Below are 26388 nucleotides of genomic sequence, written 5' to 3' on the forward strand. Positions count from 1 at the left end.
ACTTCAGGAAGTCCAGAGGCGGCACGCACACCCCATCCACATTAACGGGACGGAGGTGGAACGTGTTTCTAGCTTCAGGTTCCTGGGACTCAACATCTCCGATGACCTCTCTTGGACCCACAATACCTCTACTCTGATCAAGAAGGCTCATCAGCGTCTCTTCTTCCTGAGGAGACTGAAGAAGGTCCATCTGTCTCCTCAGATCCTGGTGAACTTCTAACCGCTGCACCATCGAGAGCATCCTTACCAACTGCATCACAGTATGGTATGGCAACTGCTCTGTCTCCGACCGGAAGGCATTGCAGAGGGTGGTGAAAATTGCCCAACGCATCACCGGTTCCACGCTCCCCTTCATTGAATCTGTCCATAGCAAGCGCTGTCTGCGGAGGGCGCTCAGCATCGCCAAGGACTGCTCTCACCCCAACCATGGACTGTTTACCCTCCTACCATCCGGGAGGCGCTACAGGTCTCGCCGTTGCCGAACCAGCAGGTCGAGGAACAGCTTCTGCCCGGCGGCTGTCACTCTACTCAACAATGTACCTCGGTGACTGCCAATCACCACCACCCCCCCCGGACACTTATTATTATTTATTCAAATCATTTGCTATGTCGCTCTTCAAGGGAGATGCTAAATGCATTTTGTTGTCTCTGTACTGTACACTGACAATGACAATTAAAATTGAATCTGAATCTGAATCGGACAACCCTTCCCACCATCGAGAGCATCAACATGAGGCACTCGAGAAGGCAGCATCCATCACCAAGGAATCCCCCACCAGGTACGGGAGGTGATCAGCACGAAAAAGACACGCGTTTTGGGAAGTCCAACAAGGTGCAGGACATACACAGTGAATGGCAGGGCTCTAGGGAATGTCGTAGTGCAGAGGGATCTAGGAGTACAGGTTCATACTTCCATGAAAGTGGCGGTTCAGGGTGATAGGATAGTGAAAAAGGCTTTCAGCACATTTGCCTTCATTAGTTAGAGTATTGAGTATAGAAGTTGGGAGGTAATTTTTGGAGAGGAATTTTTGAAATTTTCACAAAAACATAAAAAAAATAATTGGACCCTGATTATTCTAGGAACGTCAGAAGCCAGCTCTGAGCTATCAATATTTCAAAGACGTTTCCTCAATTATGGCCTGATAACGGCGAAAAAACTAATACTCAAATTTTGGAAACATACATCTGCCCCTACTCTCAAAATGTGGATTACAAACATGTCTGAGACGCTACATCTTGAAAATATGAGACTTGTCTTAGCAGAAAAACCAGAGCATTTTTCGAAGATATGGACACCATTCATTGATTCTTTACAAGGATAGTATGGCGCAGCATAATTTTGGAGTCATATATAATTACGGGTTGGGTGATGGGTGGGGAGGTAGTCTAGGGGTTCTATACTTGAACATTCCACCTTTTCTCTCACTTGCTTTTTCTCTCAACTTTAGCTAAAAATTAAAATTGAAGCTGTACAATAACTGTATTATGTCATATGCCGTTGCTTATATTTTTGTACAGTGCTTCTAATAAATAAAAAAAAATAAAAAAAATAAGTTGGGAGATCATGTTACAGTTATACAAGACATTGGTGAGGCTGCATTTAGTGTATTGTGTTTAGTTCTGGTCGCCATGTGACAGGAAGGATGTTGTCCAGTTGGAAAGTGTGCAGGGAGGATTTACGAGGATGTTGCCAGGACTCTACAGGGAGAGGTTGAGAAGGCTAGGACGTTATTCCTTGGGGCGCAGGTTGACTAGAAGTGATCTTGTAGAGGTGTACAAAGTCATGAGACCAATAGAATTGTTTGCCCAGCGTAGGGGAATCGAGAATCAGAGGACAGAGTTTTAAGGTGAGGAAAGATAGAAGGGTCTGAGGGGTCACTTTTTTTTGCACAAAGGGTTGTGGGTGTGTGAAATGAGCTGCCAGAGGAGGTAGTTGAGGCAGGTACTATCATACCATTTAACAGACATTTGGACAGGTACATGGATACCATGTGTTTAGAGGATTATGGGCCAAACGCAGGCAGGTAGGACTAGGGTAGATGGGGCATTTTGGTAGGCATGGGCAAGTTGGGCCGAAGGGCCTGTTTCCGTGCTGTATGAATCTATGCTGCTTGGATACCAAAAGCCACAAGTGGTTTCAGGATTAAACCATAGCTGTACAACTAGTGACCAAATAATTCAATTTTCATTGTGGATATCGTAGAAACAAAGAACTGCAGATGCTGGTTAATACACAAAAGAACACAACGTGTCAGACACAATTTCCTCTACCCATTGTTCACAGAGTAGCATTTTCTTTGTTTTATTCCAAAATGTACATTTGATAAACGGATTCATCTTACCTCCAATGACCTGGCAGCGAGATGCCATCTCCCACAAGACCAGGGCCATTGAGTAGATGTCCATCTGTTTAAATGACTCAAGATCTTCCAGGTTGACACGAGACTCCAGAACCTCAGGTGCCATGTACCTGGCAGTGCCGACCTGTTCAACACAACAGCACAAGTGTTCCTTAGGCAGTCAGTCACCACGAATAAGCAGTACCATCAGAATGGAACATCAAATAAACGCCAAATGCTGAATTTTCAATTTAAGCTTCTGAAATGACAGTTAAAACTTTAAGCCCAACCCTTCCATGCTCTCACCCCCACCTGTTCCTGAAAGCAAATAATTCCACTCATTTATCTCCCATTTCTAGACTCAAAAAGCCAGAGTAACTCAGCAGGTGAGGCAGCATCTCTGGAAAGAAGCAATGGGTGATGTTTCGGGTCGAGACCCTTCTTAGGTCTTGACCCGAAATGTCACCCATTCCTCCTATGCAGAGATGCTGCCTGTCCCGTTGAGGCATTTTGTGTCTATCTTCGGTTTAAACCAGCATCTGCAGTTCCCACCTGCCTCGCATTTCTTATCTATTCACTCATTCCTTTATCCCTTCATTTTAATCTGAACATGAATATAGAAATAAATAAAAATACACCTCACAGCTGATGAATTAGTGTATCACAATCAGAAATTATATTGTATAAGCCATCTATTATATTGTACCAGGTTACTTGTCAGATGTTGTTTCCCTTGGACATGGGCTCAATGCATAGAATTCAGCCTTTGCATTGACAAGATTGGCAGAGCCAGCTGTTTGCAAACTGAAGTATCCTGCTTACATAAGGAGCAGAATTAGGCCATTCGGCATATCCAGTCTACACTGCCATTCAATCATGGCTGATCTATCTCTCCCTCTCAACCCCATTCTCCTGCCTTCTCATCATAATCACTGACACCCGTAGTAATCAATAATCTATCTATCTCTGCCTTAGAAATATCCATTGACGGCCTCCGCAGCCTTCTGTGGCAATGAGTCCAAGCAGCGTTGTCTGCGGAGGGCCCTCAGCACTAAAGAAATTCCTCTCATCTTCCTGGAAAGTTTACCCTTTTACCATCCGGGAGGCGCTACTCTGGTCTCTCCGACTGAACCAGCAGGTGAAAACATCCCGGAGGCTGTCACTCTACTCAGGCCTTTCACTACCTCGGTACTGTTTCAGAGGTTCCCGGACACTCATTCCTATTTAAAATCATTTGCTAGTCGCTCTTCCAGGGAGATGCTAAATGCATTTCGTTGTCTCTGTACTGTACACTGACAATGACAATTAAAATTGAATCTGAATCTGAATCTGAATTCCACAGATTCACCGCCCTCTAACTAAAGAAATTCCTCCTCATCTTCCTAAAGGAACACCCTTTTATTCTGAGGCTATGACCTCTGGTCCTAGACTCTCCCACTACTGAAAACATCCTAGAGCATCCACTCTATCCAGGCCTTTCACTATTCGGTAAGTTTCAGAGGTTCCCCCTCATCCTTCTAAACTCCAGCGAGTACAGGCCCAGTGCTGTCAAACGCACATCATATGTTAATCCACTCATTCCTGGGATCATTCTCGAAAAGAGCCAGCACATTCTTCCTCAGATATGAAGCCCAAAATTGCTCACAATACTCCAAATGCGGTCTGACCAGTGCCTTATAAAGACTCAGTATTACATCCCTGATTATGTATTCTAGTACTCACGAAATAAATGCTAGTATTGCATTTGCCTTCCTTACTACCGATTTGACTAACAGATTAACTTTTTGAGAATCCTGCACCAGCACTCCCGTGTTGCTGGAAGGTTGTTTTCCAATTAATTGATCATGTTTCCACTAATGCACATGGTAAGGGTTTTTTGGGGGTGGTTTTATTTTATGGAATAATTACATTATGTCCTGTATCAGGGCGGCACGATGGCGCAGCGGTAGAGTTGCTGCCTTTCACCGCTTGCACTGCCTGAGACCCGTGTTTGATCCCAACTATGGCTGCTGTCTGTACAGAGTTTGTACGTTCTCCCCGTGACCTGCATGGGTTTTCTCCGAGATCTTCAATTTCCTCCCACACTCCCAAGACGTACAGGTTTGCAGGTTCATTGGCTTGGTGTAGTGTAAAAATTATCCCTAGTGTAGGTAGGGTAGTGTTAATGTGCACAGATCGCTGGTCGGTGCGGACTCGGTGGGCCGAAGGGCCTGTTTTAATGCTGCATCTCTAAACTAAATTAAATTAAAGAAGGATCTCGACCCGAAACATCGGCCATTCCTTCTCTCCAGAGATGCTGCCTCACCCGCTGAGTTACTCCAGCATTTTGTGTCTACCTTCGATTTTACCAACAGCTGCAGTTCTTTCTTAAAGAAAGTGATGGTTGATTTCTTGTGAATGAAAGTATTGATGGAAACAGGAGTGAAAACCAACGCCAATGAACCAACAAAATCCCAAATCCCAAAATCACACAAGGTCCACATTTCTGATGAATACCCAATATGAATGCTTGGATGGTTTATATAACGGGAAAATACGTAACGACAGAATTAAGATGCAGCATGTCCCTTTCAATAATGGACCAAAATGTTATCATCTCATTTCTAGGCTTATACATGAAATGACCTGTTGGTGTAAAATGTAATTGTTTATTTATGACATGTAGTGTAGGAAGGAACTGCAGATGCTGGTTTAAACCAAAGATAGACACAAAATGCTGGAGTAACTCAGCGGGACAACCAGCATCTCTGGAGAGAAGGAATGGGTGATGTTTTGAGTCAAGACCCTTCCATCATCCATTCTTTCTTTCCAGAGATGCTGCTTGTCCCGTTGAGTTACTCCAGCAATTTGTGTCTATCTTCCGACACATATCTTGGGAGATGGGAGATCAAACACCCTGAATAATTCCACTACACCCAGTTTCCACCGATCAGGTACGGTACTGCCTATTATTGCTTTTGATTGCAAACGTTTCGTGCAAAATTCCCTGCAAAGTAGAACTGGAAGTTGAAAGGCACAAGTGGAATCAAACTCAGCTTTGTGTTGGATTTGTGTATCTACAACAATGAACATCAGCGACATTTAGAACTGAACACATAGGAATGAAAGTATTTTTCAAAATGCCCTTTTTTTTGTTTCATTATAACGGGGGTGTCTTCAATGCCCAAACTGCCAACCTCCCACCTCACCTGGGCAGTGCATTCCTTTGATTTGAATGTCACGACAGACTCACCTGCCCGCTGTTGGCAAAGTCATCAGCTGTCAGAGTGGGGTCAAGCCTCAGAGCCAGCCCAAAGTCGCACAAAATGCACTCTTTTTTGTTGCTAACGAGTACGTTTGTGCTCTTTATGTCTCTGTGAGATATAGGAATCTTTGGTGTTCTGCAGGCAGTGTAATCGCTGTGCAGGTGCGCAATGCCGTTTACCAGGGAGCCCGTCATCACGTACATCTCTGCCCAGGTCAGAGTGTGAGTGGTGAGGAAGTCCTGCAGGTTCCCCGTGCTGTGGTAGGCTGTGATCAGCCAATATTGCTTCTCTAGTCCTCTTCCCCTCTCCTCAGCTGTGAGAAACTGAAGAACACTCTCGTGTTTCAGATCAACATCGGAGAATATCCTCTTCTCGCCTCTCCACGATATGTACTCTTCACAGGGGAAGATTTTGACTGCGACGGTCTCGTACTGCCCTGAGGCGCAGTGTTTGAGCTTTGCTCTCCAGACCTCCGCGAACCTCCCTTTGCCGACCACGGCGTCCAGTTCGATGGGCAACAGCTCGGTGTTGTGGTTGATGTTATTGGCACAGGTCACGCTCATGTCAGAGTGACTGTCGCCCGGCTCCACGATACCTTTGCCCTCGTACTCGCCGCATTTCCTGTTGGCCGTTCGGGGCAGGGCTCGGCTCTCCACCTCCGGCCACTCTTGGGTCACTTTTCTCTGTTGGCGAGTGCGAAACAGGTAAAAGGCCATGGTCACCATGAAAGCGATGAGGGTGGGAGGCAGGAGACTCAACACCGCCACACAGGAAGGACCTCATTGTTTTGAGGAACAGGATAATCTGGAGCAAGAAAAACATGCCACCGTTAAAAGAGTGCCCTGTTCCGTGGGTAAATCACCATTATTTAATGCACTTTTTTAACACACCTGATCCCGAGAATGAAATGGTGCCATCGTTCAATGGAGCACCATCACTGTTTGAACTTCCCAGATGTCAGGACTTTCATATGCAGAAAGACTGGATAACCTCGGCTTGTACTCGCTAGAATTAGAAGATTGAGGGGGGATCTTATAGAAACTTAGAAAATTCTTAAGGGGTTAGGACAGGCTAGATGCAGGAAGATTGTTCCCGATGTTGGGGAAGTCCAGAACAAGGGGTCACAGTTTAAGGATAAGGGGGAAGTCTTTTAGGACCGAGATGAGAAAAACATTTTTCACACAGAGAGTGGTGAATCTGTGGAATTATCTGCCACAGAAGGTAGTTGAGGCCAGTTCATTAGCTATATTTAAGAGGGAGTTAGATGTGGTCCTTGTGGCTAAAGGGATCAGGGGGTATGGAGAGAAGGCAGGTACAGGATACTGAGTTGGATGATCAGCCATGATCATATTGAATGGCGGTGCAGGCTCGAAGGGCCGAATGGCCTACTCCTGCACCTATTTTCTATGTTCTATGTTTCTATGGGGCAATAGTTAGACATGCAGCACACAATTAATGTGATGGCCCTTTATCTCAGCATCACCCATAGAACATCTGAGTTTAGCGATTCACAGAATACATATTGAATGCACCATGCTGACTGCTTGAACCAATGCTGAAGAATATATAAATGGTATCACAGGATAGAAAGTTCTGAGAAATAGTTTAAAAAAGCTTTACCATGAATGAACTATCTGGTCAAGAGCAGAACGTGACATTAAATGATCCGCTGCCAGAGAAGAGTGAAATGAGAGAAATCTTTGTTCTCTTTCCATTGTCAATCCGAAACTCGTACAAAGGGTTTCCTTATATGGTGGAAAACATTTTTTTTCAAATGCAAGTTTGGTGGAAGGGCTTCATAGGAGGAAATGTCAATATTTACTTTACTGTAAAGCTCTTTTCCATAAACTCTTGGCCCCGAGTAGACTTCAGGAAGTTCTGTTGCTGCTGCTAATATGCAATCTTACCGTGTTCCATCCAGCCCATATGGATTAGTCTCTGCTGGCTCCTGGACCTTCTAGGCCCTTAAGTGCGGCCTTTTGAATGAATCCAAATGTTGTAGAACAAATCCCTTTATTTTTATTAATATGTTTTTGTTCGACTTTTATTATTTTTATTTTAATCTTAAAATGAACGTATTTAAAATACCAAAGAGTAAAAGAAGATTCAACAAAATAATTTTCTCCGCACGAAAAATGCTTTTTTGCCTTTCAACCACTTATTGCTGCCAATCTACATTCTCCTACGTAACCCAAATCAAGACACCCTTAACGTCACAAATGATGGATACCCATCTAGAAGATCATCTGAAACTGCGTACCTCCATGTTGCAACCAAATATTCAAATGCTTTCCCACAAAAAGCAGTCACAACAAAGTCATTAACTTTAGAACAAAGTTAGTTAACTTGAGAATGAACACATTTTTTTCATTTTATTGAAGTTAGTACATAGTTAGATTTTTACAAAATAATGTACATTTTGAAGTACAGGTACACAACCTTTTATCCGAAAGCCTTGGGACCAGACACTTCTTGGATTTCGGAATTTTTTGGATTTCGGAATGGAAGATTTTTAGCGTAGATTAGGTAGGTAGCGCGGGCGGCTTGAAAAGTCTGGAGCAGCTGCCTCCTCCCCGGAGACCGGGGAATCATTGTAAACCATTGCTTAAATGTTAGTCAGTTAGTTTGGAGGGATTTTATGTGGTGGGGGGGTGAAGGGGGAAACTTTAATTCTTAGTCCCCTACCTGGTCGGAGAGGCGGGGAGCGGGCAATGCCTTACCGGGTCGCCGTGCAGTAAGCTCCGGAGCGCTGTGGCCGCCGACTCCCAACGAAAGGAGGTGAGGAGGAACTTCTTTAGTCAGAGGCTGGTGAATCTGTGGAACTCATTGCCACAGAGGACTGTGGAGGCCAAGTCAGTGGATATCTTTAGGGCATGTATAGACACATTCTTGATTAGAATGGGTGTCAAGGGTTATGGGCCAGCGGCCGGACGCCCGCAGCCCCAGCTCCGTGATTAAGGGCGTCTTGTGACCTTAAGGGCGTTTCCCCCTTCACCCCCTCCCCTTTCACATAAAAGCCCTCCAAACTAACTGACTAACATATAAGCAATGATTTACAGATGTTTAAGTGTCTCCCCGGTCTCCGGGGAGGAGGCAGCCGCTACAGTAGTACAGACCTGGGTTGACCGTGGGTCGTTTCGGGTCAGGTTTGGCGTCAAACGCGAGCTTTGGTGTGCAGACGACATCCTGGAAAAAAGGTCCGGTTTTCGGAGCTTTTCGGTTTCCGGAACTCCTGTATATCGAATTGAAGTTTCTTGGATGCGGCCTTATTAAAATACAGCTAACTTAAAGCGGCGTTCCTACATGAAAAGGTTCCCCACCCCTGGTCTAGGACCAGAGGTCGTAGCCTCAGAATTAAAAGGCACCCTTTTAGAAAGGAGGTGAGGAGGAACTTCTTTAGTCAGAGGGTGGTGAATCTGTGGAACTCATTGCCACAGAGGACTGTGGAGGCCAAGTCATGGATATCTTTAGGGCATTCTTGATTAGAATGGGTGTCAAGGGTTATGGGGAGAAGGCAGGAAAATGGGATTAGGGAGGCAGAGATCAGCCATGACTGAATGGCGGAGTTGACTCGATGGGCCGAATGGCCTAATTCTACTCCTATAACTTGTGAACATTAATCCCCCAGGATTTTCACACAGCTCCTGTTCTGGTTCTCTGAACAAGTAGTCAATGTGCAATTTAGCAGCTAGGTTCCAAGCTCTTTAGTTTCATCTGCACCACTCATTCTCCTTTAAGACGTTCCTCATAACTTCTTTTGTCAGCCTCAATATTTGTGTGTAATGTTCAGTCACCTTTGTTCAATAATGGTCATGCAATGGAGCACTTTAACTGTGTTAGTGCAAGTTGAATTGAATAAATAAATGTTATTAGCCAAGTATGTATACATACAAGGAATTTGACTTGGTGCTTTGCTCGCAAGTAACGACACGATATACAGCAGACAATTTAAAAACAATTTTTTTTCACATTGTTGTAAGTGCGCATCGCACAAGAGGAATATTATCCTGCTTTTAAGCTGGATTTTGTGCAACGTAAGCTGTGTGCTAGAGTCCTAGTCATGGAGTCATACAGCACAAAAACAGGCCCTTCAGCCCAACTCCTCCATACCGACCAAGATGCTCATCGACACCAGTCCCATTTGCCAATGTTTGAACCACCTCTTTCTAAACGTCACCTATCCTTGTACCCATCCAAATATTGTCCCTTAAATGTTGCTACAGTATCTGCCTCAACTACCTCCTCTGGCGGCTTGTTCCATACACCCACCATGGAAAAAGTTGCCTCTCAGGCTCCTATTAAATCTTTTCCCTCTCACCTTAGACCAATGCCCCCCTGGGTCATGAACATGTGGTGAATTTGTGGAATTCTCTGCCGCAGAAGGTAGTTGAGGCCAGTTCATTGGCTATATTTAAGAAGGAGTTAGATGTGGCCCTTGTGGCTAAAGGGATCAGGGGGTATGGAGAGAAGGCAGGTACAGGACACTGAGTTGGATGATCAGCCATGATCATATTGAATGGCGGTGCAGGCTCGAAGGGCCGAATGGCCTACTCCTGCACCTATTTTCTATGTTTCTATGTTTCTATGACCTGGTTTAATTCCTGATAAAACAAACAAATGAATGAAGATACAATTTACAAAATTAACAAATAACGCTACCCGTTTGTCACTTGTCTTGCAGGAACTTATTCGTTTTCTAGTGGACAGAAGAAGTGTGGGATGAGGGAAAGATAAATGATACAAAGACGTCAGAGAAGATCCTTACAAGGAATAAAGAACTCACCATTGAGATCAGCTTCAAAGATAAGTTTGTCATTGCATTCCTGTTCGTTGGTGCAGCCACAGATGTAGACCGCCCCCTCGCCGGCCGGGAGCTCCGTCATAACGCAAACAGTCGTGTTGTAGGTGCTGATGACCACGTTCTCGACCGGCAGATGAGGATAGTGGCACATGGTTTGAACACTGATGGACTCATTGTTCTTCCTCCTGTGGAAACAGGCAATGGTTTATCGCAACCTTGGGGAACATCAACTGGAAGCATCGCATCAATGCTCCACCTTTTCTCACATGCAATCCTGTCATAGTCATAGAGTGATACAGCATGAAAACAGGCCCTTCGGCCCAACTTGCCCACACATGCCAACATGTCCCAGCTACACTAGTCCCACCTGCCTGCTCTTGGTCCATATCCCTACAAACCTGTCCTATCCATGTACATGTCTTTGTACCGTTTTGATGAAAGACGTTTTGCAATTGTTGCAGGATTTCTGCCGGGTACTTCCTACAGCAGGAAGGTGGTAGGACAGCAGGGAAGCTCTCAGCCCGCAGTGTCTGTGGAGTTTTCGGGCATAGTGGGCTGGTGCCACGAGTGGGAGAGTGGAAGGCACTGGCTCAGATTAAAAGGACTTACCTCCAGAATGGAGATGAGGAGGAATTTCTTTAGTCAGAGGGCGATGGAATCAGTGGAATTCACTGCCACAGACGGCTGCGGAGACCAAGTCTTTGGGTATAAGTTGATAGGTTCTTGATTAGTGAGGGCATCGAAGGTTACAAAGTGAAGGCAGGAGATTGGGAGGGAGAAAAAGATCAGCCATGGTGGAGAACTCTCGATGGGAAGAATGGAATAATTCTGCTCCTATGTCTTATGGTCTAACATTTAGCAAATCGTGTATGGCTGTTCAAGTAACTGAGTTCAAGTGAGAGCCAAAGCAAGTTGGAAAGGCTTTCCATATTATCATTTTTTAAAGTATTTTTGATCAGTTCAACAGGTTACCCCAGCCCACTCCGCGGAGTTTCTGGGTGTACAGACATTGCCTTCCTTCCTTTCTTTACACAGTATAGTTCTTTCCAGGTGATATCAGAACATTTTCAGATGTTCAGAACATCTTCAGAATGGAGAGAGGGAGGAATTTCTTTAGAGAGAGGGTGGTGAATCAGTGGAATTAATTGCCACAGACAGCTGGGTATTGGGTATGTCATTGGGTATAAGTTGATTAGTGAGGGCATGGACGGTTACAAAGTGAAGACAGGAAAATGGGAATGAGAGGGGGAGAAAGGTCAGCCATAATTGAATGGTGTCGAACGACGGAAGACCCAGCATGGGGGGGGGGGGTCGCCATGGGGGGGTGAATACAAAGATGGACCTGCCACGGGATACTTTGTAACTGCGGCGCCCTTTATGTAGCACCTCTTTGCATACCTTGGGTATGCAAATCAAAGCATATCACTGTGACCCGTCACATGTGACAATAAAGTATCATTTATTTAACTGTAAGTTCTTGAGTTTTGTTCCCATATTAGGAATTTACATGCGCTCTGAAACTACGAGGTCAGGACTACACTGTTGGCTCATTTGAAACATTCTGGTAGACGGAACATTCTAGTTGGCAGCAATTTACCATTAATGTATTTTGTTTCAACTTCAGATAACAGGAGTTTCAGAGACTAAATCCAATTTCTGATTAATAAGTTCTAGTGGGGACAATGGGCCTCGTTAAAACATCTTCCCGCAGCCGACAGTTTAATGTAAATATCTCTGCAGAAAGGAACTACATTCATATTGCAGAAAACGTTAGCGTCTGAGCAGCTCCATCACAAGCTAATCATAACAACCGTAATAAGTGGTGCGGACTTAGATAAAAGGATGTGGGCTGATAAAGTCAAACTCTGTGTGGGGGGGGGGGGGGGGGGCAACCAGGGGAAGGGAGGGGTAGGGGAAATGAGGGGAGGGGGGGGAAGGAGGAGAGGAGAAGGGGAAGGGGGGGAGGAGACTGGAGGAGAGGGGGTACAGGGGAGGGGGGGGGAGGGGGGAGGGGAGGGGGAGGGAGGTGGGAGGGACGGGGGGGGGGGAAAGGTTCGGAGGGGGGAAGGGGAGGGGAGGGGAAGGGAGTCGAGGGGAAGGGAGGGGAAACGGACGGGAGGAGAGGGGAGGGGACGGGACGGGAGGAGGGAGGGAGGGATAATGGAAGGTAAGGGAGGAGGAGAGAGGAGAGGAGAGGAGAAGAGGAGAGGAGAGGGGATGGGGGAGCAGGGGAGGGGATGGGGGGGAGGGGACGGGGAGGGGAGCAACGGAGGGGGGGGTGGAAGGGAGGGGATGGGGAACGGGAGGGTGGATGGGAGGAGCAGGGGAGGGGATGAGGGGGAGGGGGAGCAGGGGCGGAAGGGAGGGGATGGGGAACGGGAGGGAGTGGGTGTTTTGCAGCAGCAGTAAAAGTTTATGCTTAGATTTGCATCTGTGGAAAATGACAGCTCGACATATTTTCAGATGATTCAAACACAAGCCCTACTGGCAGCAAATGTAAAACTACAATTAATACTTACCATATGGCCACGCAGATTTCCTCGGAGCTTTCACAGTAGGAGTTCAGTGTACAATTGCTGTAGCACACTTTGCCCTCGCAGATTGGGTTAGAGTAGTCACACCACTTGCACAGGTTCGTCTCCACGAAACTCGCGATGACAAGGGAATTCACAACTGCAAAACAAAGCACTGCTAACTTCCAGAAACAGGACAAGCACACGCAGTCTCTCAGCACGGGATACATTTAAACCAGAGACTCCCAAACATCTTGCATCCTTCACCCATCCGGCTTGAATTCCCCTGTGTGACGGTCTGATCCACTACCTAGGGCCAGTCAGGGCAGGCTGCAAACATCAAGGACGGCACAGTGGTGCAGCGGGTAGTGCCGCTGTCTCTCAGCAACAGAGACCCAGGGCCAATTCTGAGCTCGGACGCTGTCTGTACGGAGTTTGTACGTTCTCCCCATGACCGCGTGGGCTTTCTCCAGCAGCTCCGGTTTCCTCCCATGCTCCAAAGACGTGCGGGTCTGTAGCTTTTGAGAAGGAACTGCAGATGCTGGAAAATCGAAGGTGGACAAAAGTGCTGGAGAAACTCAGCGGGTGCAGCAGCATCTATGGAGCGAAGGAAATAGGCAACGTTTCGGGCCAGAAACCCTGAAGAAGGGTCTGAAGTTGGGTCTCGACCCGAAACGTTGCCTATTTCCTTCGCTCCATAGATGCTGCTGCACCCGCGGAGTTTCTCCAGCACTTTTGTCTATCTCCGGGTCTGTGGGTTAATTGGCCCTCTCAAAACATCCACTCCCTACACACTGGGGATTATTTACATAGTCCCCACTGTGTAGGGAGTGGATGTTTTGAGAAGCCGAAATATCTTAGAACTAGTGTGAATGGGCGATCGATGGCAACATTGATAGTTCAACGATTAGTCAAGTCAAGTCACATTTATTTATATAGCACATTTAAAAAACAACTCTCGTTTGGCCAAAGTGCTTTACATTTGTTAAAAGAATAGTATAAACAAACAAACTACATACATATATACATATAGCCCTCGCTCAGTGGACGTCAGGAAAGGCTTGGGAGTATAGATAAGTTTTTAGTCTTGACTTAAAGCAGTCGATGGAGGGGGCAGTTCTGATGGGAAGGGGGATGCTGTTCCACAGTCTAGGAGCTGCAACCGCAAAGGCCCGGTCGCCCCTAAGCTTATGCCTAGACCGCGGGATATTCAGCAGCCCCAAGTCGGCCGATCTAAGCGACCTGGAGGTGGAGTGGTGGGTGAGAAGACTTTTAATGTAGGAGGAGGCAAGCCCATTAAGGGCTTTGTAGACATAGAGGAGGGTCTTGAAATGTATACGGAACCGCAGCCAGGGAGCCAGTGGAGAGAGGCCAGGATCGGGGTGATGTGGTCCCTTTTTCGGGTGCCCGTCAGGAGTCTCGCTGCGGCGTTTTGGACCAGTTGCAGGCGGGACAGGGAAGATTGGCTGATGCCAGTGTAAAGGGAGTTGCAGTAATCTAGCCGGGAGGAGATAAACGTGTGGATGATCTTTTCGAGGTCATCAAACTGGAGGAATTGTTTTATTTTAGCTATCGTCCGAAGCTGAAAGAAGCTAGCTTTTACCACGGCATTGACTTGTTTGTCAAATTTCAGTGCTGAGTCAAATATCACGCCAAGGTTTTTGACGTGAGTCAAAAGAGTAAGTGGCATGTGGCAACGGTGGCCACGTATGCTAACAGGTGACAACATGTGCTAACATGTGGCAACATGTCACCATCGATGGTTTAATGGGCAGAGTTAAGTAGCATGTGGCAACTGTGCCAACATGTGTCAACATGTGGCACCATCAATGGGTGAGTGCATGCTTTAGCCCTGCCCCTCATCTCAGTAGCAAAGGTGAAGACGGAGAACAAAAGATGAACGGAAATAATAATAATAATAAATTTTATTTATTGGGCGCCTTTCAGACATCTCAAGGACACCTTACATAGATTAACAGGAATATAAACATATAATCAGAGTAAAATAAATAATAAAGACATCACAGAGACACAAACTAAAAACAGAAAATCAAAAACACAATGTGAAGAAATGTAAGAATAGGCTGGAGAGAAAGTAGAATTTGTGTCTACTTTTAGAATTTTAGACACAAGTGAATGTACAGTTGAAACATTTATTATACATTTAACAGGAAATGTGTTTATATCTCAGTAATCAGCATTTATCCAACGTGGTATAATATAAAGTTTTTTGCTGTCAAATGGATTCACCCAATATAAAGAACACGAGTTTCCAATGCAATGTAGCTCCTGGAATAATGCAAAACAAGATCTCGACATCAACAACATAACAACAATGAAACACACCAGAAATCCTGCAATTCCTCAGGAGAAATCCTTCTAATAAAGTATAAAACCTTTTCAGTTCTCCACGTCTGCTAATCTGTTATGGCTATCAAAACACTCGGGGATAAAATTGGTCTTGTGCCAATTACACAAAATGGGCTCACAGCAAAAATCCAGCCCATTTTATGAAGTGCACGAAAACTCTTTTACATTGAAGTCAATGGATAATTGGGTACTTTATAAAATAGGCAGATACTACTCGCTGTGAATTCAATGTAAAGGAAAAGTACATGGGTAGTTCAGGCAGCTGGTTTGCTGAGATCTGGTTTCACACTGTTGCTGAAAGCCAGGCCAGGCCAGCCATCCTGCATTTGTCTTCAGGGCTTGACTTGAACCTTGCCTGATTCCTGCAGTTCTTGGGAGGAAATCAGACACGGTTTTGCATTAGCCGTTTCAAAGAGAACCGTTAAACAGTATACGGGGGTACGATTGACTAAATTAGATTGTGGTCTTTTGTCAGAAGGGACATTAACTTCTTGGGATAAATGTTCCACCCTGCACCACCTCCCCCACCCTCCCTTCTCCTCCTTCCCTTCACCGCCCCCACCCACACCCCCACCACTGTATTCTGACTGCCACATCATTCACATTAACTCTAATTAAATCCAGATGATGCCCCTGCAAATTAAGCCTTCGATGATTTAATGAAGCTGCACAAACATAAAAAGAATGATTGTGCAGTTATGAAAAGTTCCAGATGTCACTGAGGCAAATCCAAAACATCAAAATTTCAAACTTCAAAAACTCTGGATGAGACCGCGATGGAGTGAAATGAAACTGATCAAAAACAGTTCATTTTCCCCCAACTCACGTTGAACTTCTGCCTTCCTTTCATAAACCAAATCTAATCGTGGATTAGGTTTCGAAACAAAAACATGAAACAGGGACTGTTGCCAAAGTTTACATAAACATTCTCTTTGCTTAAACCAAAAAGTGTATGAATTAGCAGGCCCACTACGTACATATTAAGTAACAAATAAACTAATGTATTGAAGCCAGAAGTGTTGCATTTACTTCAGATGGAATTGCCATTCAAAACTAATTTCCTAAATAAACCTTTGTTAAATGGATAAATTTACTATAGTACTTGTTAAATTATAGTTAAACAATAAGACAGCCAACCCTTTTTCCTGGGTAGAAATGTCAAAGACTAGAGGGCGCAGCTTTAAGGTGAGAGGGGCAAAGTTTAAAGGAGATGTGCGTGACAATTTATTTTTTACACAGAGGATGATGGGTGCCTGGATCGCGCTGCCAGGGGTGGTGGTGGAGGCACATACGATAGTGGCGTATAAGGCTTTTGAATAGGCACATGGGTATGCAGGGAATGGAGGGATGTGGATCACATGCAGGCAGATACGAGTTGGTCTTGGCCATCATGCTCAGTACAGGCAATGTGGGCTGAAGGGCCTGTCCTATGCTGTACTGTTCTATGTTCTACTGTTCTATTTTATAATGTTGCCATTGTGATCATAATGTGCCATGAACTGCACTCTATCCCTGCAATGCAGACAACGTGTTGTACAGAGCCCTAGTGAGACCACACCTGGAGTATTGTGTGCAGTTTTGATCCCCTAATTTGAGGAAGGACATTCTTGCTATTGAGGGAGTGCAGCATAGGTTTACAAGGTTAATTCCCGGATGGCGGGACTGTCATACGCTGAGAGAATGGAGCAACTGGGCTTGTACACTCTGGAGTTTAGAAGGATGAGAGGGTATCTCATTGATTCCATATAAGATTGTTAAGGGCTTGGACACGATAGAGGCAGGAAACATATTCCCAATATTGGGGGAGTCCAGAACCAGGGGCCAAGGTTTAAGAATCAGGAATAACACATTTAGGGGGACGGAGGGACGATGATCTACACTTTTCTCAGTGAGATTGTGTGTGAGTGAAACATATAAGATTGTTAAGGGTTTGACCTCAGAGGGGAGGTGGAGAGTCCAGTTGGTTGCCAAGCTTTCATGAGAGAGCCTACTGTACAGGGCTCTTAAAGACTGGTGGAGTCAGGTTCTCTGGATGCTTTCAAGAGAGAGCTAGTTAGGGCTCTTAAAAATAGCGGAATCACGGGATATTAGGAGAAGGCAGGTACGGGGTACTGATTGGGATGATCACCCATGATCACATTGAATGGCGGTGCTGGCTCGAAGGGCCGAATGACCTACTCCTGCACCTATTGTCTATTGTCTGTTGTCTATTTGAAAGGTCACAGAGTCTGGTCAATGCCTCAGTGGAGGTGTGGGGCAACAGAGGAGAGGGAGTGGGGTGTGCAGTTAAAACTGGTGCACATGGTGATGCAGGCAAATGTGGGTGCTCACCTGATGGTAGAAAATATTAGTGTGAATCTGCTGCAAGCAACTTGGAAATCTTACACAATGTCACGGCTTATAGCTGTGTGAAATGATGCAAAATCAGATGCAGCCTTGCAGAATACTGAACCATAAAGCAGAGGGGTTCATCACATAGAAACATGACTCTGTTTCTTAGATCCAGATTAGTTTATTGCCATATACATACACAAGGCCTGTGATGAAATTCCTTATTCGCATGAAGCTGACAGATCTTGGTCCACATTGCCGACTGGCCCGCTGTATGATTGCAGCATTTTCTAACTCTGATCTTCAGTCTCCAGTAATTCGTGACCAGGACTCCAGAGACTTTGGCTGACTTCAATGATATGATCTCACATTGTGGTAACCATCTGCACGTTTGTTTTTATATTTCTACCAGATACGCAGAGTTGTTTAAATATCGGCTGCATGAAATGATTGCCCCATTGAGTGTTTCCCCTCCATTGTCACCCGCCCGCCTTCTAGCTTTGAGCAGGTGGATCTCCAGCTGCAAGGAGAGGTGTGGGGAAGCCATTACTACAGAACGCTCCTCCTCATCTCCTCCAAGCCGTGCATGCCTGCCATACGGCAGATAACTGTTGAGGCTCTATAAGGCGCTGGTGAGGCCGCATTTGGAATATTGTGAGCAATTCCGGGCACCATATCTGAGGATGTGCTGGCTCTGTAGAGGGTCCAGAGGAGGTTTACAAGAATAAACATAGAAACATAGAAAATAGGTGCAGGAGGAGGCCATTCGGTCCTTCGAGCCAGCACCGCCATTCATTGTGATCATATCTGATCGTCCCCAATCAATAACCCGTGCCTGCCTTCTCCCCATGTCCCTTGATTCCACTAGCCCCTTAAGCTCTATCTAACTTTCTCTTAAATCCATCCAGTGATTTGGCCTCCACTGCCCCCTGTGGCAGGGAATTCCACAAATTCACAACTCTATGGGTGAAAAAGTTTTTTCTCACCTCAGTCTTAAATGGCCTCCCCTTTATTCTAAGACGGTGGCCCCTGGTTCTGGACTTGCCTAACATTGGGAGAATTTTTCCTGCATCTAGCTTGTCCAGTTCTTTTATAATTTTATATGTTTCTATAAGATCCCCCTCATTCTTCTAAACTCCAGTGAATACAAGCCTAGTCTTTTCAATCTTTCCTCATATAACAGTCCCGCCATCCCAGGGATCAATCTCATGAAACTCCGCTGCACTGCCTCAATCACAAGGATGTCCTTCCTCAAATTAGGAGACCAAAACTGTACACAATACTCCAGATGTGGTCTCACCAGAGCCCTATACAACTGAAGAATGATCCCAGGAATTAGTAGGTTAACCTATGATGAGCGTCTGTCGGCACTGGGCCAGTACTCGCTGGAGTTTAAATGAGGGGGGACCTCATTGATACATAGAATAGTGAAAGGCTTGGATAGAGTGGATGTGGAGAGTTTTGGATAGAGGAGACGAGGAGAGTTTTCTTTAATCTGAGGGTGGTGAGTCTGTAGAATCCATTGCCACAGAAGGCTGTGCAGGCCAAGTCAGTGGATATTTTTAAGGAAGAGATAGATAGATTCTTGATTAGTACGGGTGTCAGATGTTATGGGGAAAAGGCAGGAGAATGGGGTTGGGAGGGAGAGATAGATCAGCCATGATTGAATGGCGGAGTAGACTTGATGGGCCGAATGGCCTAATTCTACTCCTATTCCTTATGACATGATCTTATGATACACAATGTCTACTCATTAACAAGCTACAGATTGTGTAAGCATCTATCTGTTCCATGCCCTCTTCCTTCACGATAGCACTATCTTCATGCCTTTCTTCTCTGCATTTGCCTAACTGGGCGCCTCTCCACTCAAACCTCAGGACGTTTGTCACAACTGGGATTGAAGTAACCCTTTGGTGGGACCAGACTTATTGTGTCAGCTGAATCATCACCTGCGATGATGGCCAGAATGGTATCAAGATAGACAGAGTTGACGTGGATAAGCTTTTCCCATTTGAGAGTAGGGAAGATTCAAACAAGAGGACATGACTTGAGAATTAAGGGACAGAAGTTTAGGGGTAACATGAGGGCAAACTTCTTTACTCAGAGAGTGGTAGCTGTGTGGAATGAGCTTCCAGTGGAAGTGGTGGAGGCAGGTTCGATTTTATAATTTAAAAATAAATTGGATAGGTATATGGACGGGAAAGGAATGGAGGGTTATGGTCTGAGTGCAGGTAGATGGGACTAGGGGAGAATAAGTGTTCGGCATGGACTAGAAGGGCCGAGTTGGCCTGTTTCCATGCTGTAATTGTTATATGGTTATATGGTTAGCAATAGACCATACTCCAGCAGGCATGGTGCGATCTGAATTTGTGTCTAGGCATCTTTGCTCCAAACCCTGGCTGCTGGTCATCATTCCACCCAAGAGAACTAATAAAGTCCAAATAACAAGTTAGTCCGAGTATCTTCTGAAATAAGGAAAATGCCAGAAAATAGACACAAAATGCTGGACTAACTCAGCGGGACAGGCAGCATCTCTGGAGAGAAGGGATGGGTAACGTTTCGGGGCGAGAGCCTTCTTCAGAAGGAAGATCTCGACCCGAAACGTCACCCATTCTTTCCATCCAGAGATGCTGCCTGCCCCGCTGAGTTACTCCAGCATTTTGTGTCTATCTTTAGTTTAAAGCAGCATCTGCAGTTCCTTCCCACACGAATGCCAGAGAATGTTGGGAAGATTCTTTAAAAGAATTCTCACTATGATCTTCGGGTCAAGTTCCAAATTGATTCTGCTGATTGATGGGGAGTCTGAGTCGTGTATCATAGTATCTGGCAGCCCCTTTCTCCTATTTGCTTATTTTCCTTCAGTGAATGAGATGAGAAGGGACCTAGAAAAACAAATCTCGAAGTTGTGAACTTCCTGTCTTTGCATACTGTATGAAACGATAGTAGTTCCTTCATGATATTCTGCATGTGACAAACTATTCCTGCAATAATGCATGTTCTGCAAGTTAAGAATTATCATATATTCCATGCAATTCATAAAGATGATAGTTTTGACATTATTTCTCTTTGATCGCTTGAGCTACAATGGGCCACGACATGGTTGTCAGGCACTATACACTAACACCACTATGTATAAACCCAAAACACTGAATGCATAGACAGACACTGTAAATGCATTCAGAGCTTTGCATCGTTTCCCTTTGTATATTTTTCTTAGTATGCAATAGTTTATTTTTGAAATTGAAAAGATCCTTTCTCCCTACAGATGCTACTTGACCTTTGAAAGTCACATGGGTATGCAGGGAAGGAAGGGATGAGGATCGCATGCAGGCAGAGGAGATTAGTTTAACTTGGTGTCAGGTTCGGCACGGACATTGTGGGCCGAAGAGCCTGTTCCTGTGCTGTACTGCTCTATGTTCTATATTCTGATGGTCACCACGAACTCATGAAACATAGAAACATAGAAAATAGGCGCAGGAGTAGGCCATTCGGCCCTTCGCGCCTGCACCGCCATTCAATATGATCATGGCTGATCATCCAACTCAGTATCCTGTACCTGCCTTCTCTCCATACCCCCTGATCCCTTTAGCCACAAGGGCCACATCTAACTCCCTCTTAAATATAGCCAATTAACTGGCCTCAACTACCTTCTGTGGCAGAGAAATCCACAGATTCACCACTCTCTGTGTGAAAAATGTTTTTCTCATCTCGGTCCTAAAAGACTTCCCCCTTATCCTTAAACTGTGACCCCCTTGTTCTGGACTTCCCCAACATCGGGAACAATCTTCCTGCATCTAGCCTGTCCAACCCCTTAAGAATTTTGTACGTTTCTATAAGATCCCCCCTCAATCTTCTAAATTCTAGCGAGTACAAACCGAGTCTATCCAGTCTTTCTTCATATGAAAGTCCTGATATCCCAGGAATCAGTCTGGTGAACCTTCTCTGTTCTCCCTCCATGGCAAGAATGTCTTTCCTCAGATTAGGAGACCAAAACTGAACGCAATACTCCAGATGTGGTCTCACCAAGACCCTGTACAACTGCAGTAGAACCTCCCTGCTCCTATACTCAAATCCTTTTGCTATGAATGCTAACATACCATTCGCTTTCTTCATTGCCTGCTGCACCTGCATGCCTACTTTCAATGACTGATGTACCATGACACCCAGGTCTCGTTGCGTCTCCCCTTTTCCTAATCGGCTGAAGGGTTTCTCTGACGCAAAGCCTGTGCAGATACACAAGCCAACTGTAATTCTGGGCTGTGAAGATGACAAATACAAAAGATACAAAATGCTGGAGTAACTCATCGGGACAGGCAGCATTTCTGGAGAGAAGGAATAGGTCGAGACCCTTTTTCTGCCTGTCCCGCTGAGTTACTCCAGCATTTTGTGTCTAACCGATTTAAACCAGCATCTGCAGTTCTTCCCTACACAAGTACAAGGATTTCTATGAGCTCAAAAGGCAATCACTGGATAGGTCTGGGCATCGACATGAAGATGTCAGTGGAATAATTTCCTTTATCAGTATATACTCCACAACATTTTGTTTTGGAATTGTGGCCATTTCAGGCCTGCCTACTCACTGACAGGAACATGGATCATTTCCTGTGCTGCATTCATTCCAGGCCCTGTGAATCTGTAAGTGGAACTTTGCCAAATCATTGGGTTTTCAATAACAGATACCATTTTTAGAAATTTCTAGAAACGCTCGCTTTTTCTTCAGGCTGCAATCTCAACCTGGTTTCTTATCGTTCTCATGGCTTGCGAAGGGGTTGCCAAATCGCACGCTGTACACCCCCACCTCACTGAGAAAGGGAGGATCTGTTCTCCTTCTTCCTCCCATTTGACCCACAGAATCCAATTCAGCATCTAGAAACATAGAAACATAGAAAATAGATGCAGGAGTAGGCCATTCGGCCCTTCGAGCCTGCACCGCCATTCACTATGATCATGGCTGATCATCCAACTCAGTATCCTGTACCTGCCTTCTCTCCATACCCCCTGATCCCTTTAGCCACAAGGGCCTCATCTAACTTCCTCTTAAATATAGCCAACGAACTGGCCTCAACTACCTTCTGTGGCAGAGAATTCCACAGATTCGCCACTCTCTGTGTAAAAAATGTTTTTCTCATCTCGGTCCTAAAAGACTTCCCCCTTATCCTTAAACTGTGACCCCTTGTTCTGGACTTTCCCCGATATCGGGAACAATCTTCCTGCATCTAGCCTGTCCAACCCCTTAAGAATGTTGTACGTTTCTATAAGATCCCCCCTCAATCTTCTAAATTCTAGCGAGTTCAAGCCGAGTCTATCTAGTCTTTCTTCATATGAAAGTCCTGCCACCCCAGGAATCAGTCTGGTGAACCTTCTCTGTACTCCCTCTATGGCAAGAATGTTTTTCCGCAGATTAGGAGACCAAAACTGTACACAATACTCCAGGTGTGGTCTCACCAAGGCCCTGTACAACTGCAGTAGAACCTTCCTGCTCCTATACTCAAATCCTAGTGTGTATGAAGGAGCTGCAGATGCTGGTTTACACCGAACACAGACACAAAATGCTGGAGTAACAGCGGGATAGGCAGCATCTCTGGAGAGAAAGAATGGGTGACATTTCGGGTCGAGACCCTTCTTCAGATTCAAGAAATGTCTTGACCTGAACGTCCTCCATTCCTTCTATATAGAGATGCTGCCGATCCCGCTGTTACTCCAACAGTTTGTGTCTATCTTCAACATCTTGTGTCAAGTTTGAGATCAAATCTAGGACTCTTCTTCTTAGACAAGTTTTTCCATTACAGATCTGGGGTCTGGAAGATGTGTACGAAACTTTGAAACATGGGGTCAGGGTTGTAAACCATTACCGCACAGACTTCACAGAGCAATGACAAATAGGTCCAAGATATAACCATATAACCATATAACCATATAACAATTACGGCACGGAAACAGGCCATCTCGACCCTTCTAGTCCGTGCCGAACACGTATTCTCCTCTAGTCCCATATACCTGCGCTCAGACCATAACCCTCCATACCTTTCCTGTCCATATAACTATCCAATTTATTTTTAAATGATAAAAACGAACCTGCCTCCACCACCTTCACTGGAAGCTCATTCCACACAGCCACCACTCTCTGAGTAAAGAAGTTCCCCCTCATGTTACCCCTAAACTTGTGTCCCTTAATTCTCAAGTCATGTCCCCTTGTTTGAATCTTCCCTACTCTCAGTGGGAAAAGCTTATCCACGTCAACTCTGTCTATCCCTCTCATAATTTTAAAGACCTCTATCGTCCCCCCTTAACCTTCTGCGCTCCAAAGAATAAAGCCCTAACTTGTTCAACCTTTCTCTGTAACTTAGTTGCTGAAACCCAGGCAACATTCTAGTAAATCTCCTCTGTACTCTCTCTATTTTGTTGACATCCTTCCTATAATTAGGCGACCAAAATTGTACCCCATACTCCAGAATTGGCCTCACCAAGATATTGGAGACAAGATCCTGCTGCACAGACGAAGCACACACAAATAAACATACACATGCAAAGTACACTCATACACACACATACATACACACACAGCTAGAGTAACTCAGCAGGTCAGGCTGCATCCCTGGAGAGCATAGATTGGTAATGTTTCATGTTGGGAACCTTCTTCAGACTTATTGGGGGGGTGGGGGAGGCTGTGAAAGCTGGACGAGAGAAGTGGATGAGGCAGGACAAAGCCTGGTGAGGTATAGGTGGATACCAGAGATAATGGAGACACAAGGGTCTCGACACGAAACGTCCTCTGTCCACTCCCCCCAGATGTTGTCTGACCCGCTGAGTTCCACCAGTGCTTTGTGTGTTATGGGAGATAAATATCCTGGAGATGAATATTCATAAATGCAAATTAATACGGTAGGTGTGGGAACATGGGCCTCTTTAAATAGGAAGTTACCATTAAACCAACTCTCACCAACTTCTACAGATGCACCAGAGGATCCTCGATTTACCTACTCTGGTCGAGAGAGTCTGTGCATCTACCCGATCTATTCCTCACATGATTTTTATACAGGATCTCTATCAGGATGAATGAGATCCTTTATAAAATTATATAAAATCATGAGAGGAATAGATCGAGTAGATGCAGTCTCTTGCCCAATGTAGGCGAATCGAGAACCAGAGTGCATAGGTTTAAGGTGAAGGGGCAAATAATCAATAGGAATATGAGGGGTAACCTTTTCACACAAAGGGTGGTGGGTGTATGGGACAAGCTACCAGAGGAGGTAGTTGAGGCTGGGACTATTTGAGAAACATGTGAACCAGTTTGACAGATACATGGATAGGGCAGGTTTGGAGGGATATAGACCCAATGTAGGCAGACAATAGACAATAGACAATAGGTGCAGGAGTAGGCCATTCGGCCCTTTGAGCCAGCACTGCCATTCAATGTGATCATGGCTGATCATCCACAATCAGTACCCTGTTCCTGCCTTCTCCCCATAACCCCTGACTCCGCTATCTTTAAGAGCCCTATCTAGCTCTCTCTTGAAAGTATCTAGAGAACCGGCCTCTGCCGCCCACTGAGGCAGAGAATTCCACAGACTCACAACTCTGTGTGAGAAAAAGTGTTTCCTCATCTCTGTGCTAAATGGCTTACCCCTTATTCTTAAACTGTGGCCCCTGGTTCTGGACTCCCCTAACATCTGGATCATGTTTCCTGCCTCTGGCGTGTCCAAACCCTCAATAATCTTACGTGTTTCAATAAGATATCCTCTCATCCTTCTAAATTCCAGAGTATACAAGCCCAGCAGCAGGTGTGACTAGTGTAGCTGGGACATGTTGGCCGGTGTGGGCAAGTTGGGCTGAAGGGCCTGTTCCCACACTGTATCACTCTATGACTCTAGGATGTATCACAGCTTGGTTTGGGAACAGCTCCATCCAAGACCGCAAGAAATTGTGGCGAATTGTGGATGTAGCCCAGACCAACCTCCCTTCTATTGACTGCATTTATATGTCTCGCTGCCTCGGCAAGGCCAGCAGCAAAATCAAAGATGATCCGCACCCAGGCCACTCCCTCTTCTCCCCTTCCCCATCAGGCAAAATGTATAGAAGGCAACTGAATCATCCTACCACAACCAGAGAGTATGGCTGAACTACTATCTATTTAATTGGTGAACCTCAGACTATCTTTTTTGCTGGACTCTGCTGGCTTCACCTTGCACTAAACGTTATTCCCTTATCATGGATCTATACACTGTAAATGGCTCGATTGTAATCTTGCTTTGTCTTTCTGCTGACAAAAGCTTTCCACTGGACCTCGGTACGATATTGTAGAAGTTTATTTATCCCGGGAGGGAAATTGGTGCCAACAGTCATAAAACACAATATGATTCATGAAACATGACATTAAAGTGTCGAGTGGAAAGTGCAGGATCGAGGATGTGCAAAGATTGGGGAGGGGGGAGGGGATTCAGTCTACCCCACCACAGAAGGGGGAGTTGTACAGTGTATAGACAATAGACAATAGACAATTGGTGCAGGAGTAGGCCATTCGGCCCTTCGAGCCAGCACCGCCATTCAATGCGATCATGGCTGATCATCCACAATCAGTACCCCGTTCCTGCCATTTCCCCATATCCCCTGACTCCGCTATCTTTAAGAGCCCTATCTAGCTCTCTCTTGAAAGTATCCAGAGAACCAGCCTCCACTGGCCTCTGAGGCAGAGAATTCCACAGACTCGCAACTCTCTGAGAGGAAAAAGTGTTTCCTCGTCTCTGTTCTAACTGGCTTACCCCGTATTCTTAAACTGTGGCCCCTGGTTC

General features: G+C 45.4%; 1 protein-coding gene across 1 annotated transcript in view; it reads right to left on the reverse strand.

The window, feature by feature from the left end:
* Positions 1 to 26388, reverse strand: part of tgfbr2l (transforming growth factor beta receptor-like) — a 75767-nt gene that overhangs the window by 22102 nt on the left and 27277 nt on the right. The window contains 5 exon segments of the mRNA XM_055637721.1: positions 2343 to 2484; positions 5572 to 6351; positions 6354 to 6388; positions 10368 to 10570; positions 12905 to 13058. Of these exon segments, the coding sequence (XP_055493696.1) occupies positions 2343 to 2484; positions 5572 to 6351; positions 6354 to 6388; positions 10368 to 10570; positions 12905 to 13058 (1314 nt within the window).

Source organism: Leucoraja erinacea, chromosome 7 (assembly GCF_028641065.1).
Source record: "Leucoraja erinacea ecotype New England chromosome 7, Leri_hhj_1, whole genome shotgun sequence".
Lineage (NCBI taxonomy): Eukaryota > Metazoa > Chordata > Chondrichthyes > Rajiformes > Rajidae > Leucoraja > Leucoraja erinaceus.